Raw genomic sequence first — 14,007 nt, 5'->3', positions numbered from 1 at the left:
AACTCTCTGATATGAAATCTTGGTAGAAGCCAAGATTCAGGAAGACATGGGAGGCCACACACACTAAGACAAGATGACAGGCACCACCATACTCCTGCCAGGGGCTACTCGACTCCACATGCTCACCCTAAAGGCTCCAGACTAATACTGACAGTCCCTCTAGGCATAAGAGTAGAGGGTACTTGGAAGAATATAGAAGAACAAGAGGAGAAAAACAATGAAGGAAACAGCCATTTAAGTACCTACCTATGATGGAATCCCTCCGGAAAACGTCTCTATCGAAAATGTAAAACGAGAGGTGACGAAAACTCCGAGGAATTTCACAGTAAAAGTCTTCTCCATAAAAGGGACTAGACAAACAAACAAAACAAGCATTGTTAGAACCCATGCTGCAGTCAGCTTGTGTTGGCTGAGCAGCAGCCCGGCCTCCCTCCTGGCCAGCCCTGCTCTCAGGAACACATCAGCAGTCCTATTTTCACATGTGCCATGGGAACAACCATTCTGAGTTCCACTTGTGAGATATGAAACTGGCTCAGAAAAACAGACTGCCCCAAACCCTGGTGGGGTGGCTGAGCATTCCTCTCAAAGAATGAACCTCTGTACTTGGTTTAAATAATCGAGCTCAAGAATCACAGTTCAGGAATCAAGAGCTCAGTGTGGATCCTGGCCTTTAACAAAGTGCCCATGCTCAGTGCAGATCCTCAAGACAGTTACAATGTTTTAAAGGCAAATGATTTAGGTAAAGGGTAGCAGTACTCAATTACACATTTAAAGGAAAAAAACATACAATTCCAGTCTCAGGCACACTTCTCTTTCCCTTCCCCCCATCAAGATCTAGTGCAAAATCTACCCAAAGCACTGTCTTTGATTCTGATGGGGAAAGGTCCCTACTGCTCTTGTGGCTCACAGCCTATGTGTGAGTCATTCCACAGCTGTGGCAGCCTTACACTTAAAATAAATGAAAGCTCTAATCAAGGGGCAGAAAGCCAGTGGGCTGTCACTAAACAAACCTCCCTATTGTCTTGGAGGGGTACTTGGAAATATCAGCTCTTGACATCACAAAGACACCAGTGGACCTGGTGAGCTGCTTAGGAAACCAAATGACCACTTCAGTACAGACACTGATCTAAGTTGCCATTAGATGCTTCATGTACATTTCTGGCTAAATTCCAAAACAGGAAGCTTGATTATTCAAGGAGGAAGTAAAGCAACGTGTCATGTTCTGAGGCAGAAGCAGGAAGGCACCCAGCACTGGGCCTTGTCGGGTGTCTGTGTGAGATAGCCAGAAGCTGGCCACTGTCATAAACAGAACTAACTCAAAACAGATCACACACCACACGTGAAGGCTGGAATCATAATGCTCTCAGAAGATGGATAAATCTGTAACCTGGAGTCTTATAAAGTTAAGCCAGATGTCATCAAACTTTAAAATATAAAACACTTTTTGGGGGGGGTTCCAGTCATGGGGCCTGAACTCTGGGCCTGGGTGCTGTCCCTCAGCTCTTCAGCTCAAGGCTAGCGCTCTACCACTTGAGCCACAACACCACTTCTGGCTTTTTTCTTTTTGCTTATGTGGTGCTGAGGAATCGAGCCCAGGGCCTCATGCATGCAAGGCAAGCGCTCTACCACTGAGCCACCTTCCCCAGCCCAATATAAAACACTTCTATATTTTAAACAACACCAATAAGAAAGTAAAGACAGACTTGGGAAAAATATTTGCTAGTCAGTAATCTGTCCAGAGTATACAAAGGACCTTAACAACTCAGTGAGAGCACATAATTTTAAAATGGGCAAAAGATTTGAACAGACGCATTACCTAAGAGGATAAACGGGCAAGCATATAAAAAGTGTATGAGTGTTGGATGCCTTTGGCTCCTGCCTATTAGCCTAGTGACAAAGTAGACTGGGATCTGAGAACCATGGTTTCAAGCTAGCCTAGGCAGATAAACCCAGAAGACTCTGATCTTCAATTACCAAAAAACTGGAGCCGGATCCATGGTTTAAGTGGTAGAACTCCAGTCATTAGTGAAAAAGCTGAACAGCAGCATCTGAGTGAAAGAGTTAAACAAGAGCATAAGACTCAAGCCATGTACACACACACACACAGTGCATGAACATATACTGTGGACACAGCTGTGATTCCATGTGTGTACAAACATATACATGTATGTGCATAAGAACATGTGTGTGGGTTTGTGCAGGTATCTTGAATGTGTTTGTGTGTACACAAACCAGCTAGTGTGCAAATGCCACAGACACGTTTATATGTGAGTGTGTATGAATATTTGGAGCCAGAACTATGATTCAAATGTAGGAGGTTGGTGAGCTGCTCCTGGTCACTCAGGCGTGATTAAATGAAATGGGCGAGACCCCTTAATTAATTAATTCTTAGAATACCTGTTTGTACCTGCAAACAGACAGCCATTCTGATATCTGCCTAAAGGACTAGGGTGAGCATCACCAAGATACCACAAGACCTTAGTTGTGGCCCTGGCTCTGGGGGCATCATTATTATCCACACACCTATAGAAAACTGGGCTTGAAGAGGTTGCTCACTGCTTACTGTCTTCCCACTCTGCCTGCCAAACAGGTCACAAACTAGACTTCCCACCCCTGCCTGGGCACCAACACACAGCTACCAGCCATGCTTGGCCATGGCTGGGATCTGGGTTGAGCTCCCTGTGTTGGAATTTGATCCTCATTGTGGGAAATTAGGAGGGCAGAAATTTAATTCAACTCTCATGTTTGGAAGGGTGCCTTTGGATGGTGACTAGGGTTAGATAAAGTAAACGAGGCTCCATGGCTCATGTCTGTAATCTCTGTTACTTGAGAGGCTGAGATGGGCAGACTGAGAACTAAGGATATCCTGGGCTACAGAGAGAGACCCTATACCTCCCAAAATTTAGTTCAGGTTCTCAGGATAGACATCCATGGCCAAGGCTTGGGTACAGGCACAACAGCCAGTAAACATACACATGTGCTCACACACATGGATGCTTATTACAGTCATAAATGTGATGTCACATACCTATACATCCTTATACACATGTACACATGCTCCATTCTATCCCTAACATGATACATATACCACAAGATAGCTATCAGCAGATGTGGCTCTCGGCCTTGGACCAGAATGACAGTCTGCCTTAAGTATTTCATAAAACACAGTGTAGCTACTTCATTCTAAAGTGATTAAAATTAATTCTATTCAAAATTCAGTTCCTCAGTTTCACCCACCCACATGTGACAAGGGGCTAGCAGAGTATACAGAACAGGTAGAAGCTGTGTCCAGATTTGTGTAAAGTTCTGTAGAATCTGCTGGCCCTAGAGCAAAGGGGCTGTGTGTTTATTTGAGGTACAGACCCAATTCTACCCTGAGGAGAAGAGTGGCTCCTTCTCTCTCAGGGTGATTTGAACCCTTGCCTTAGTGTGAAAACAATATTCTCCTTCTGCAGGCCCTGCCAGGGAATGGCAGGCAGGCCCAGACCTATCTGGCCACTCTTCCTAGTTCTATCAATAATCTGCATCTCAACCACACAACCGTGGTACTAGAAGCAACCTTGGTGCCCATACACAGATTAGGCCCTAACAATGGGGTTGCAGGTGGAAGAAGAGTCACTGTTCTAAGCTTTGGGGAAATGCCATAGAACCCTCCAGAAATCTGAACGGATTCACATCTCACCCCAATGAGCCTCACCAATATGATAAATGTACTTGGCTGGGAATGGCTCAATGGTGGACCATTTGCCTAACGTGCAAGAGTACCTGTGTTCTACCCCCACCACCACCAGCACCACAGCTAAATAAATAGACTTTGCTATATGGACATCAGGGAAGGATGAAAGGAAGAAAGAAGAAAGGGAGGAAGAAAGGGAGGAAAAGAGAGAAGGGAGAGAGACAGGGAGGAAAATGTTCTTAGCTTGCCATGTTTAAGTTGAATCCTAGTACTACCAGTATTGTGTGTCTACAAGCTTGTTAAAGCTTTGCATTCTATTGAAATGCCTGGGCTGTCTTCTATTAGCACGACCACTCTTCTCACACTCAGGATATTAATCCCCTGGGAATTGTGTGATACAATTGGAAAGAGGACAATTTACAGGGCTTAAGGAACCTTTTCACACCATAAACTCCACACATTTGTTCAGTTACCCTCACCAGCAGGCAAGCCTATACAAGGGATCCCTAGATTCTGAAATAGCTCCCTGTGTTGGACGAGAGCCCCTGCACCTGATAGGCCAGGATGTCCAAACTGACCATAGCGCCGCCCCTCTGGGCAAGGTGGCCACTGGGACCAGCCAAACATCATGCACACGCAAGGGAACAGCAGGGTGTGGCCGCAGCACAACAGTGGAAGTTGGGAAGAACCCTTCCAGGCTAAGGAGGACAGGACACCAGGTCTTCTCCTCAGCAAGGACTGGGGCAGGTCCAGAGCGGGAGGATGCAGGCACACGGCCAGCCCCAGCTCCACACCTTGTGTCCTTGTGTCCTATCATCACAGAAACTCTGCAAGTGTCTCTTACTAGGCAGCAGAGGGCAAGTATTTTCGCACAGAAAAATGGAAACCAGCTCAACATGAAGACATTTCTCCCCCTTGTCCTTCCCTCTCACTTCAGGCTGCCCTGCAAACAATGACCCCTTTTTGCAGAGCTCCACGGGACATACAGAACCACACTCTCCTTCCCAGAGCAGCTCAGCCCCGGGTGTGTCCAGCACAGGCAGGCTTTGTCCAGACTGCAGCCAAGGGCAGTAGATGCATGAGTAATGGGGTGGACAGGCGGCCCCCACCAGCAGCCAGAGGGCTCCAGAACCCTCTTCCAAAACAAGAAAGTCTGCAGGGAAGGGCTTGGCTCCTCTCAAATACTGCTGTTTCACAAGAGGAAATGAATGCAGCCTCTGCCCAAGGTTGCCAGGGTGGCAGATGAGCTCTTTTCACTTTGTATAAAGAAGCCAGTGGAGGCTCAAATGAAGCTTCACAGAATCAATCAAAACCTTCATAAAGAAAAAAGAAATCCTCTTAGAAAACAGTCATCTTCTTTAAGTGATACTTTCGGTACCCCTAGTTTTCTCTTCCTGCCTCTCATCCTCGGCCCCTCCTATAGCCCTCTGAATCCCTCTTCCTTCTCCTCCCTCCCTTTCCTCCTCTAGAGCCTTCTGAATCTCCCCCCCCCTCCTGCTTTTCCCATGAGAGCCTTTGAACCCCTCCCTCCTCTTTCCCCACCCATTGCCCACAGAGTTCAAGCCCCACTTGGGTCTTGCAGAGAAACCACCAACCCACCCTTGAGTCATTTCCCGACATCTGCTGGAGGCCGAGGCGGCCCCACCCTACCCCAGCTGCTGAGTCCCGTGACAAGCGGCACTGGTCATGAGAAAGTGACATGGCTGGGTCCCCAGCGCCCTCCTGCAAGCTCCCATATCTGGGGTGTAGGGTGGGTGGATTTGGGGAGAGGGCAAGGGCTGTGTGAGAAGGGTGAAATCCCAGGGATATTTCCATAGGCCTGGTCTTTGTGTTCCAAAGACTGAGGAGCCAGACAGACACACAGTCAGGTTCAAGGCCCATTTTGGGCAGAGGACACATGTGGTTCCTGGTGGCTTCCAAGGTAGCCGGTGGCCCTACAGGTGGGGAATGGCTCAAGAAAGGTCACTATGTTTCTCAATGGATGAATTTTCAGCTAATGAAATATGCACATGATAAAGTCATTAACTAAAAGTTGGATTGAATTTGCATTAAAGCAAACACTGTATCAAATGTCCACAGGAGCGGGCTGCTCTGGGATGTCAGGCCGCTCACTGTGAGTTGCCACATTCCCCAGAGCAGCTCCAGGCTGGGGATGTCTGGAGACTTCTCCTCCTTCCTCTCACTGGGACCCTAATGCTGTCTGCACAACTCCACACTGTGAGCTTCCACACAGGCTGCTAGGAGACAGCTGTCTCCCGCTCGGCCGTGGAATCACTGCCTGCATGCTCCCCTATGGGGAACATGCTCTGACACCCAAAAACGACACTATTACCATCGGGTCCCTAACAAACCTGCTAGGGAGACCAGTGAGGACCTTTGCACTCTCCTGAGGCAGTGGGGACCTGAGGTCAGGTCACAGTTGCTTCTACCAGGGCAGGTTTCCTGCCCTGGGGCCCCAGGGTTGGGGCAGGAAGCCTGCAGCACTTGCTGGGCTGCAGGGTACCTCTGTGTGGTTTAAGACACAGGGTGGGGTTGTTTATTTTGAAATGTGGGCACACAGAGCTGCACATTTTCAAACCAAACCCAGAGACCTGATGAGAAGAGCAGAAGTGCTGAGTGGAACAGGATTCAGTGTGGCCCGCACTGAAAGCATCCTCAGCCCAAGGTCCAGCAGAACAAGGAATACCAACCAGGCTGCCGTGCCAACCTGTTCCCAGGCCCAGGAGGCCCCTGCCCCCTGTGCCACTGCCCTTGGGAGCCTGGTATCAAGCCGGTTTCAGGACAGAATGGGCACACCATGGCTGGGACCAGAAGCACTCATCGTCATCTAGATACAAGGTGCTTCCTGGTCTAGATCCACAAGGTCATGGAGCCATAACCTCTTCCCTCTGAGACTCCATTTCCCTGTCTGTACAATGGCAGCAAGAGCCCACTTGGCACAGAGACTTGTGAGTGCTAAGTATAGCACTGACCACACCCTGTGGTGCCTAGAGTGCTTAAATCTCAATTTTTCCTTTTATTTCCACAGCCTATTTCCTCTATCCTATACCATATCCCAGAGAGAAATCCCAAGTCCCTAGAAACATACTAAAATTGAAGTCTAGCTACGATGCTCAAGAGGACAGGAAGAGGAATTCCTGGGAGAAATACCAAGTCAGATGCTAGTTAATCATGCAACCAAAAGGCCCTGCCAGAGGACACGGTCAGGAAAGGACTGCAGTCTGGGAAGAGGTGTTCCACAACCCCCAAGAGGAGCAGCAAGAATCCCAGGACAGAGGAAGGTGACATAGCGGGCCAGGCTTCCTTGTGTCTTGTGGGAGTAGACCTGCTATCCCACTCTACAGTGTCCCAGCCACACCTGTAGGTACCACATGCGGATTAGCTCCAGCCTAATCTGCAGTGACTCACTGAGTGCAGAAGTAAAAAATAAATGAAACGTAAAATCCATGCTCTGATGTGTGTTCCTGGGTTGGGGAAAAATCCTCAGGATGCTCTGGTGAGTGAGGGTTGGATCAAGATGTTCCACTGGCTTCCCTGCGAGTCTGACAGTAGCTGCTCACTGTCAAGTGTGAGACACCAGAAGCAAATACATTGTCTGAAAGTGTACCAGAACTGGCAGGCTGATGGTGACACATATCCCTCCTATCTGGGGCCAAACAAGATGAGAGACCGCTACTGTAACTGTGAGCCTGGACCACACTGAAAGTAGAGGCAAAGGGCTCCTTGATGCAGGGTCAGCCACAACTGATGTCCATGAGCCTGGCAGTGTGTGTCAGGGACCCTACCAGGTCTGGCCCATATAGCGACCACACAGCACACACGTGACCCCTGAGACCATCAGGCCTGGCCCATACAGCCACCACACAGCACACGAGTGAACCCTGAGACCATCAGGCCTGGCACGTACAGCAATCACACAGCACACATGCGAACCCTGAGACCACCAGGCCTGGCCTGTACAGTGATCACACAGCACACACATGAACTCTGAGACTACCAGGCCTGGCCTGTACAGTGAGCACACAGCATACACATGGACCCTGGGACCACAAGGCCTGGCCCATACAGCAACCACACAGCACACGCGTGAACCCTGAGGCCACCAGGCCTGGCCCATATGGCGACCACACAGCACACATGCAAACCCTTAGACTACCAGGTCTGGCCTGTACAGTGACCACACAGCACATGTGCAAACCCTGAGACCCCCTCTGTGAATGAGAAAGAAAGCTGGGGGAGCCTATCTCTGGCATCATTTCTGTAGCTCCATGCTGAGGGCAGACAGAACAGCAAGAGTGGGTGGACTCTACAGGTATTGCTCTCTAAAAAGACCCCTGCAACTCCCCCTCCTCTGAAGACTAGTCTACCAGGGAACACCTAATGTCCTTTCCAACCATTTACACCTTACACAGTGACTTTGCCAAATAAACCAAGCTTTAAGGGCAGGACCAAAGCTGGAAAAGCAGTTTCGGGAGGCTGCCAGGGGCACACACTGTAAGGGCCACAGCCACCTGCACAGAGCAACAGCTGTAGTTAGGCTGCAGTTTGGTGTCCTGGCCTGGGCCAATTGCTCTCTCTGTTGTCCCTCAGCTTGTTCTTCATTCTCACAAATCATTAGGACTGGTTCTCCTGCCCTTTGCCTTTATTACAGCAGATACTCCAATTGCCTCTGCTTCCACAAAACCCACACAGGCCTCCTGAGAGAATCCAGCACCTATGTACCCCTATCCCTCTTCATACCTTACTCCGCTTCCTACACTCCCCACGAGGCAAGCTGTGCCATGTTTGCTTCTTCAACCTTTCTAACTCTCTCTTTCTTGATCTTTATATTTCAGGTTTACCTTCAGTTTCCCATTTGGCTATGGCTATCAGCTTAACTCTTTTAAATCTTTAGGCCCTTGTAGTGTTCAGCTTTAGAAATTTCTCTTTTAGATAAAAATGGCAAAGAAACACATGAAGAAATGCTCATCATCCCTGGCTGTAAAGGAAATGCAAATAAAAACAACACTGAGATACCACCTTACCGCAGTCAGAATGGCTCACATCCTAAAGTCAGCCAACGACAAATGCTGGAGGGGATACGGAGAAAGAGGAACCCACTGCATTGCTGGTGGGAATGTATACTAATACAACCACTTTGGAAAACAGTCTAGAGATACCTTAGAAAGCTAAATATAGACCTCTCCTATGACCCAGCCATACCACTCCTAGGCATCTACCCTGAGTAACAGGGACCAGTATACCAAGACACATGCACCTCCATGTTTATGTAGCACTGTTCACAATAGCCAAGATTTGGAAACAACCCAGATGCCCCACTACTGATGAGTGATCCAAAATTTGTGGTACCTATATACAATGGAATATTATGCAGCCATTAGAAAGGACAAAATAATGGCATTTGCAGGGAAATGGATGGAACTAGAGCAGATTATTTTGAGCAAAGTAAGCCAATAACAAAGTGACAAACGGCACACGGTCTCCCTGATTTGTGGATGCTAAAGCCAAAATACAAGAAGATATGGCAAACATGACTCAAGAAACAGACAGCCACCCATTTTGTCATATCATTGCTAAATGACTCCATGTTCTGGACCATATATATGGTAGATATATGCACACAACAGAGGGAAGCCAGGAGGAGGAACAGAATAAGTGGGAACAGCCTACACTAAGCAAAAGGAAAGAAATATAAACATCACCTGATGTGGAAAAAATAACTTGTAATGTCAAAGCTCATACAATTCACAAACTGTACAGACCATGATAATGACAATTTGCCATGTGAAAATTAAAATGTGTGACTCTAAGTAGCATTATTCCACAATACTGTGAAATTTATGTAATCACCTAATCTCAATTTAAAAAAAAAAGTGAGAGAAGGGATGTGTTTAGAGAGATGAGTGACAATGTTGTCACACACTTTGTACTCATATACTGTTTTGTAGAATGGCAACTTCTTTGAACAACTACTTTAATAAAAAAAATTTAAATTAAAAACAGAAATTTCTCTTTTGTTTCACATTGGCTTGGTGATTCTTTATGACTTTTTATCCCACTCATGTTTTTAATCTTGTGTCTCATTACTTTAAACATGATCAACTTAAGCTAGGCACTAGTAGCTCACGTCTATAATCCTAGCTACTCAGGAGGCTGAGATCTGAGGATCACGGTTCAAGACAGGAAAATCCATGAGATTCTTATCTCCAATTAATCACCAAAAAGCCAGAAGTGGAGCTGGGACTCAAGTGATAGAGCACTAGCCTTAAGCACAAAAGCACACGGATAGTACTCAGACCCTGAATTCAGCCTCAGGACTCTCTCTCTCTCTCTCTCTCTCTCTCTCTCTCTCTCTCTCTCTCTCACACACACACACACACACACACACACACACACACACACACACACACACACACACACACACACACACACACACACACACACACACACACACACAGGGGCTGGGAAGGTGGCTCAGTGGTAAGAGTGCTTGCCTTGCATTCATGAGGCCCTGGGTTCAATTCCTCAGCACCACATAAGTAGAAAAACCTGGAAGTGGCGCTGTGGCTCAAGTGGTAGAGCGCTAGCCTTGAGCTGAAGAGCTGAGGGACAGTGCCCAGGCCCAGAGTCCAAGCCCTACAACCAAAAAAAAAAAAAAAAATAGTGATAACACACACACACACACACACACACACACACACACAAAATCAACTTCGTTTCTGAGAAAAGATAAAAGCTCAGAAACAATAATTCTAACTCTCTTTCAAACACACACACACACACACACACACACACACACACACACACACACACACACATGCTTAACTTTGTGCACTCTCTCTTCTGAGCTCATGGTATTCATAACTTCATGTAGGAAAATTCTTTGAGACCTGAACTGAGAGATGACTGGATTTGCCCTGACTACCTCATGGCCTCAGTAGATACCACTCACTACTGACCCAAGGCACACCAAGATTCATAAGATGAGGCTCTGGACCACACCTGTGTGGAATGCTCTGCACTAGGCTGGACAACAAGCTATCCTACCCACTTCTTTCCTGAGTGGTAGGTCACTTGCTGTTGGTGCTTGCATCACAATGGAGTTTGGGGTGCCAGCTTTCCAACCCCCAATATGGGGAGGGCAAATGGCCACCTACCATAGCCAAACATACATGCCCTTTTTAAAGCAAACTTTGACAACAGTTTTGTCTGTGTGCATCTGCTCCTTTGCTGTCAGTGTTCTACCTGTACAGCCTCTCCTTGGACCTGGCACACACCCCCATAAGCACTCTGTGAGAATCTCTGAACCAGTCAATACACGAGCAAACAACAACCCAAGCCTAGTAAGATTATGAGGAGTTGGCTGTGTGGTGTGTACCCAGGTTCAGGGCTCCCTTTGTCTGTTAACTCCTGGAGACCAAGATCATTGCTCCCATCCTCCTTTGCCTTCAGCCTTCTTTTCTGCTCCAGAGGCACAGTGCCCAGGGACCCACACAAGAAGCCATAACTCCTATTCTCTAAACCTGCTGATGTGTCTGAAACACAAGGACACTTTCTCACCTCACTGGATGAGGTGCCAATGGGTGCGCTTCCATGGCCTCCAAGGAGGAGTCTGCAGGAGCCAAGCCTAGAAAACAGCTTCCCTTATCCAGGCCCACTCAAACCTAGAAGGCCTTGCTTAGGTGACACCAACAAACTTGCTAAGTAACATTTTGTTCCTCTTTTGCAAAGTAGAAATTATCACCCCACTGTTATTTTCTTATTCCATAGACGTTCTTCGAAAACAAACAATTCCTGACAATATGTCTCAATCTACTCACTCTCAACAGTTTACTTCAAGGAATCTAAGAGTATGTCAAGTAATACAACCAAATTATTACTCAGCCTCAGTGGGCCAAGTCTGTTTCCTCATTAGGGGCAGGCCTAATGGTTTTCTAAAAATTAAACTTACTAGGTCAGCAGAACAAATTGTTGGTTCCCATGTAGAAATAGCAATAGGCAAGGATATAATTCAACTGCTAAAAATGTCTTCAAAATCAGAATAGCTGTTCTGAAGCCACATGCACCATAATTGCAGACCCAACGGTGGAGTCCCTGGCTCAGAGTTGTCTCCTTTGATCCACCAGTTGGCTCACCATCCAAAACCACTGAGGAAGCTGGTGTGCTCCCAACACCGAGTACCCAACAAGCATCCAGCAACACATCCGCTGGTTCTCTACCTCCTCTCTTGTTTTCCTCTTCTCTGACACCTGAGGCATTGCCACCTCCTATTCCAACAGCTGCCAGCAGCAACTTTGGCTCTCCTCAGATCAGGAATCCATTTGGAAGGCAAAGTCCCTTAGATACCCGGTGACCCCTCCAGTCCTCAAACTGTACCTATAAATGTTTCTAAGTCTCTCTCTTCAGTAAAAAGTCAGCTCAGTTACCTTGGTGCCCATATACATTGAGTCTCTTAAGAAACTTTAGAGCCCAGTGTAGTGGCCCACACCTTTAATCCCAGCTACTTGGGAGGACTGCAGCTCAAGACAAGCCCATGCAAAAACGTCATCCAACAAATAAACTAAGAGGTGATACTGTGTGCATATGATCCCAGCTACATGGGAAGTAATACTGTGCACATATGATCCCAGCTACATAGGAGGTGATTCCAGCTACATGGGAGATGATACTGTGTGCATATGATCCCAGCTACATGGGAGGCATAGGTAGAAGAATCGTGGTTCAAGACTTGCTCTGGACAAAAAAAATAAAAAGTAAGATCTTGTCTTAAAAGCAACTAAAGCAAAAGGACTAAAATATCTGTCTAGCAAGCATAAGGCCCTGAATCCAAAACCTCAGAACCACCAAAGGAAAAAAAAAAGATGGTTTAAAAATTTAAGTTTTAAAATATACTTCCCCTCCCAAAACTTTAACTTGAACTCTTGTTGCAGTCATCTCTAAAAGAGTTCCTCCTGCCTTTTGGGGAAGAAAGTGGCTCTGGGTGCCTCAGTGCTCAAGGGTCCTGGACATCTGGAGTACCAGCAAACGTCAGCATCCCTGCCAAGACACATCACCACCCACAGCCAAGCCCCATGGGTACCACCTCTTAACCAAGACATGGAAAAGGGCAACGGCCACACAGGGCTTGAAAGACATCTGGATATTGATTCAGAACTAGGGAGAACATTAGCAGAAGTTACCAGAGTGACTTTTCCACAATCTTGGTCCGGAAAACCTCCTCCTGGTCCAGGTTCACAGTACAATAGCAATCTCTCATCTTGTTTGGCCCCGGATAGGAGGGAAGATTCTTGGCTTCACCTAAAAAGCAGAGGTGACACATATCATCAACTCAGCAGCCTGCCAGACCTGGTACATGTCCAGACAATGCATTTGCTTCGTGACCAGGTACCTGCTCTTACATCTGTACAGTCACTTACACTTCACAGCCTTGGTTTTCTTCTACCAGTGAAAATACTGACAAAACGCCATCTGTACTGCTGACTCACAAAGTCACATGCAGCATCAACTTCTGGAACAAAGTGATGAGAGCAGAGTTCAACCAGCCTTGGAATTTATTTGATTTTTGTTTTACTACCCACATTAGTCCCTTTAGTTCTCAAAATTTTAATTGTGATAAAATAAATACACATAAATAAACTGCACCTCCCTTGCTACCTCTAAAGATAGTGGTAAGTACCTTCCCACAGGTGTACACTGTCATCTCCATCCACTGACTTCATCTTCCCTCCGGGGACCCATGCCCAATGCAGTACTAATTTGCATGCCCTACCCTAGTACCCCGATCTGTCTTCTGTCTCCAGGACACTGGTGAGTCTAGGGACCACTTGCTCTTCTGCACTGGTTTGCCCACTCACAGCAAGGCACGGTGCTCTGTATAGGGGCTGGCCTTCTTGGGGAGGTGAAGCCTGGAGGCAGGGTCAGGTCATTGTGGCCAGGCCCTTTAAAGAGTCCATGAGACTCCAGCCTTTCTCCCTCTTTTGCTTCTAGGCTGTGAGTGCTAAATGGACTGTTCCACATATGCTGCTACCACTGCCACTAGCAAGCCCACCAGATGCCCAAAACCTGGGTCCACCCAGTCTTGGACTGTGGACTGCAACCTCCAAATCCGTAGCCAGGATAACCCTTTTTCTGTTTATAAGGTAATTACTTCAGGTATTATTTATTGTCACAAAAAGCTAACACACAGCAGATATCAGAATTTCCTTCCTCTTAAGAGTGAATACTATTCCACATTTATATAGAATACATTTTCTTTATTCGTCTGTCAAGTGCCTTTTTATTTTGAATTTAACAGTATCAGGTCAAAGAATGATATCAAGGAGAAGGGCTCT

General features: G+C 46.9%; 1 protein-coding gene across 2 annotated transcripts in view; it reads right to left on the bottom strand.

Moving 5' to 3' along the window:
• The window catches only part of LOC138813947 (ras GTPase-activating protein 3-like), an 89,231-nt gene that overhangs the window by 40,147 nt on the left and 35,077 nt on the right, over positions 1-14,007 (bottom strand). The window contains exons 1-3 of one of the 2 annotated variants that reach the window (XM_070002555.1): positions 13,093-13,160; positions 12,856-12,973; positions 247-350 (exon numbers count right to left, since the gene is read on the bottom strand). In XM_070002555.1, the coding sequence (XP_069858656.1) occupies positions 247-350; positions 12,856-12,932 (181 nt within the window). In that variant the 5' untranslated portion in view covers positions 12,933-12,973; positions 13,093-13,160. Of the gene's footprint in view, positions 1-246; positions 351-12,855; positions 12,974-13,092; positions 13,161-14,007 lie in introns of those variants that run through there. The other variant, XM_070002554.1, reaches the window with a different exon arrangement.

The sequence above is a fragment of the Dipodomys merriami genome, unplaced genomic scaffold (genome assembly GCF_024711535.1).
Source record: "Dipodomys merriami isolate MVZ:Mamm:240054 unplaced genomic scaffold, mDipMer1.0.p SCAF_6, whole genome shotgun sequence".
NCBI lineage: Eukaryota > Metazoa > Chordata > Mammalia > Rodentia > Heteromyidae > Dipodomys > Dipodomys merriami.
Note: the sequence above shows the minus strand (reverse complement) of the source record. Positions and strands in the feature narration are given on the sequence as shown.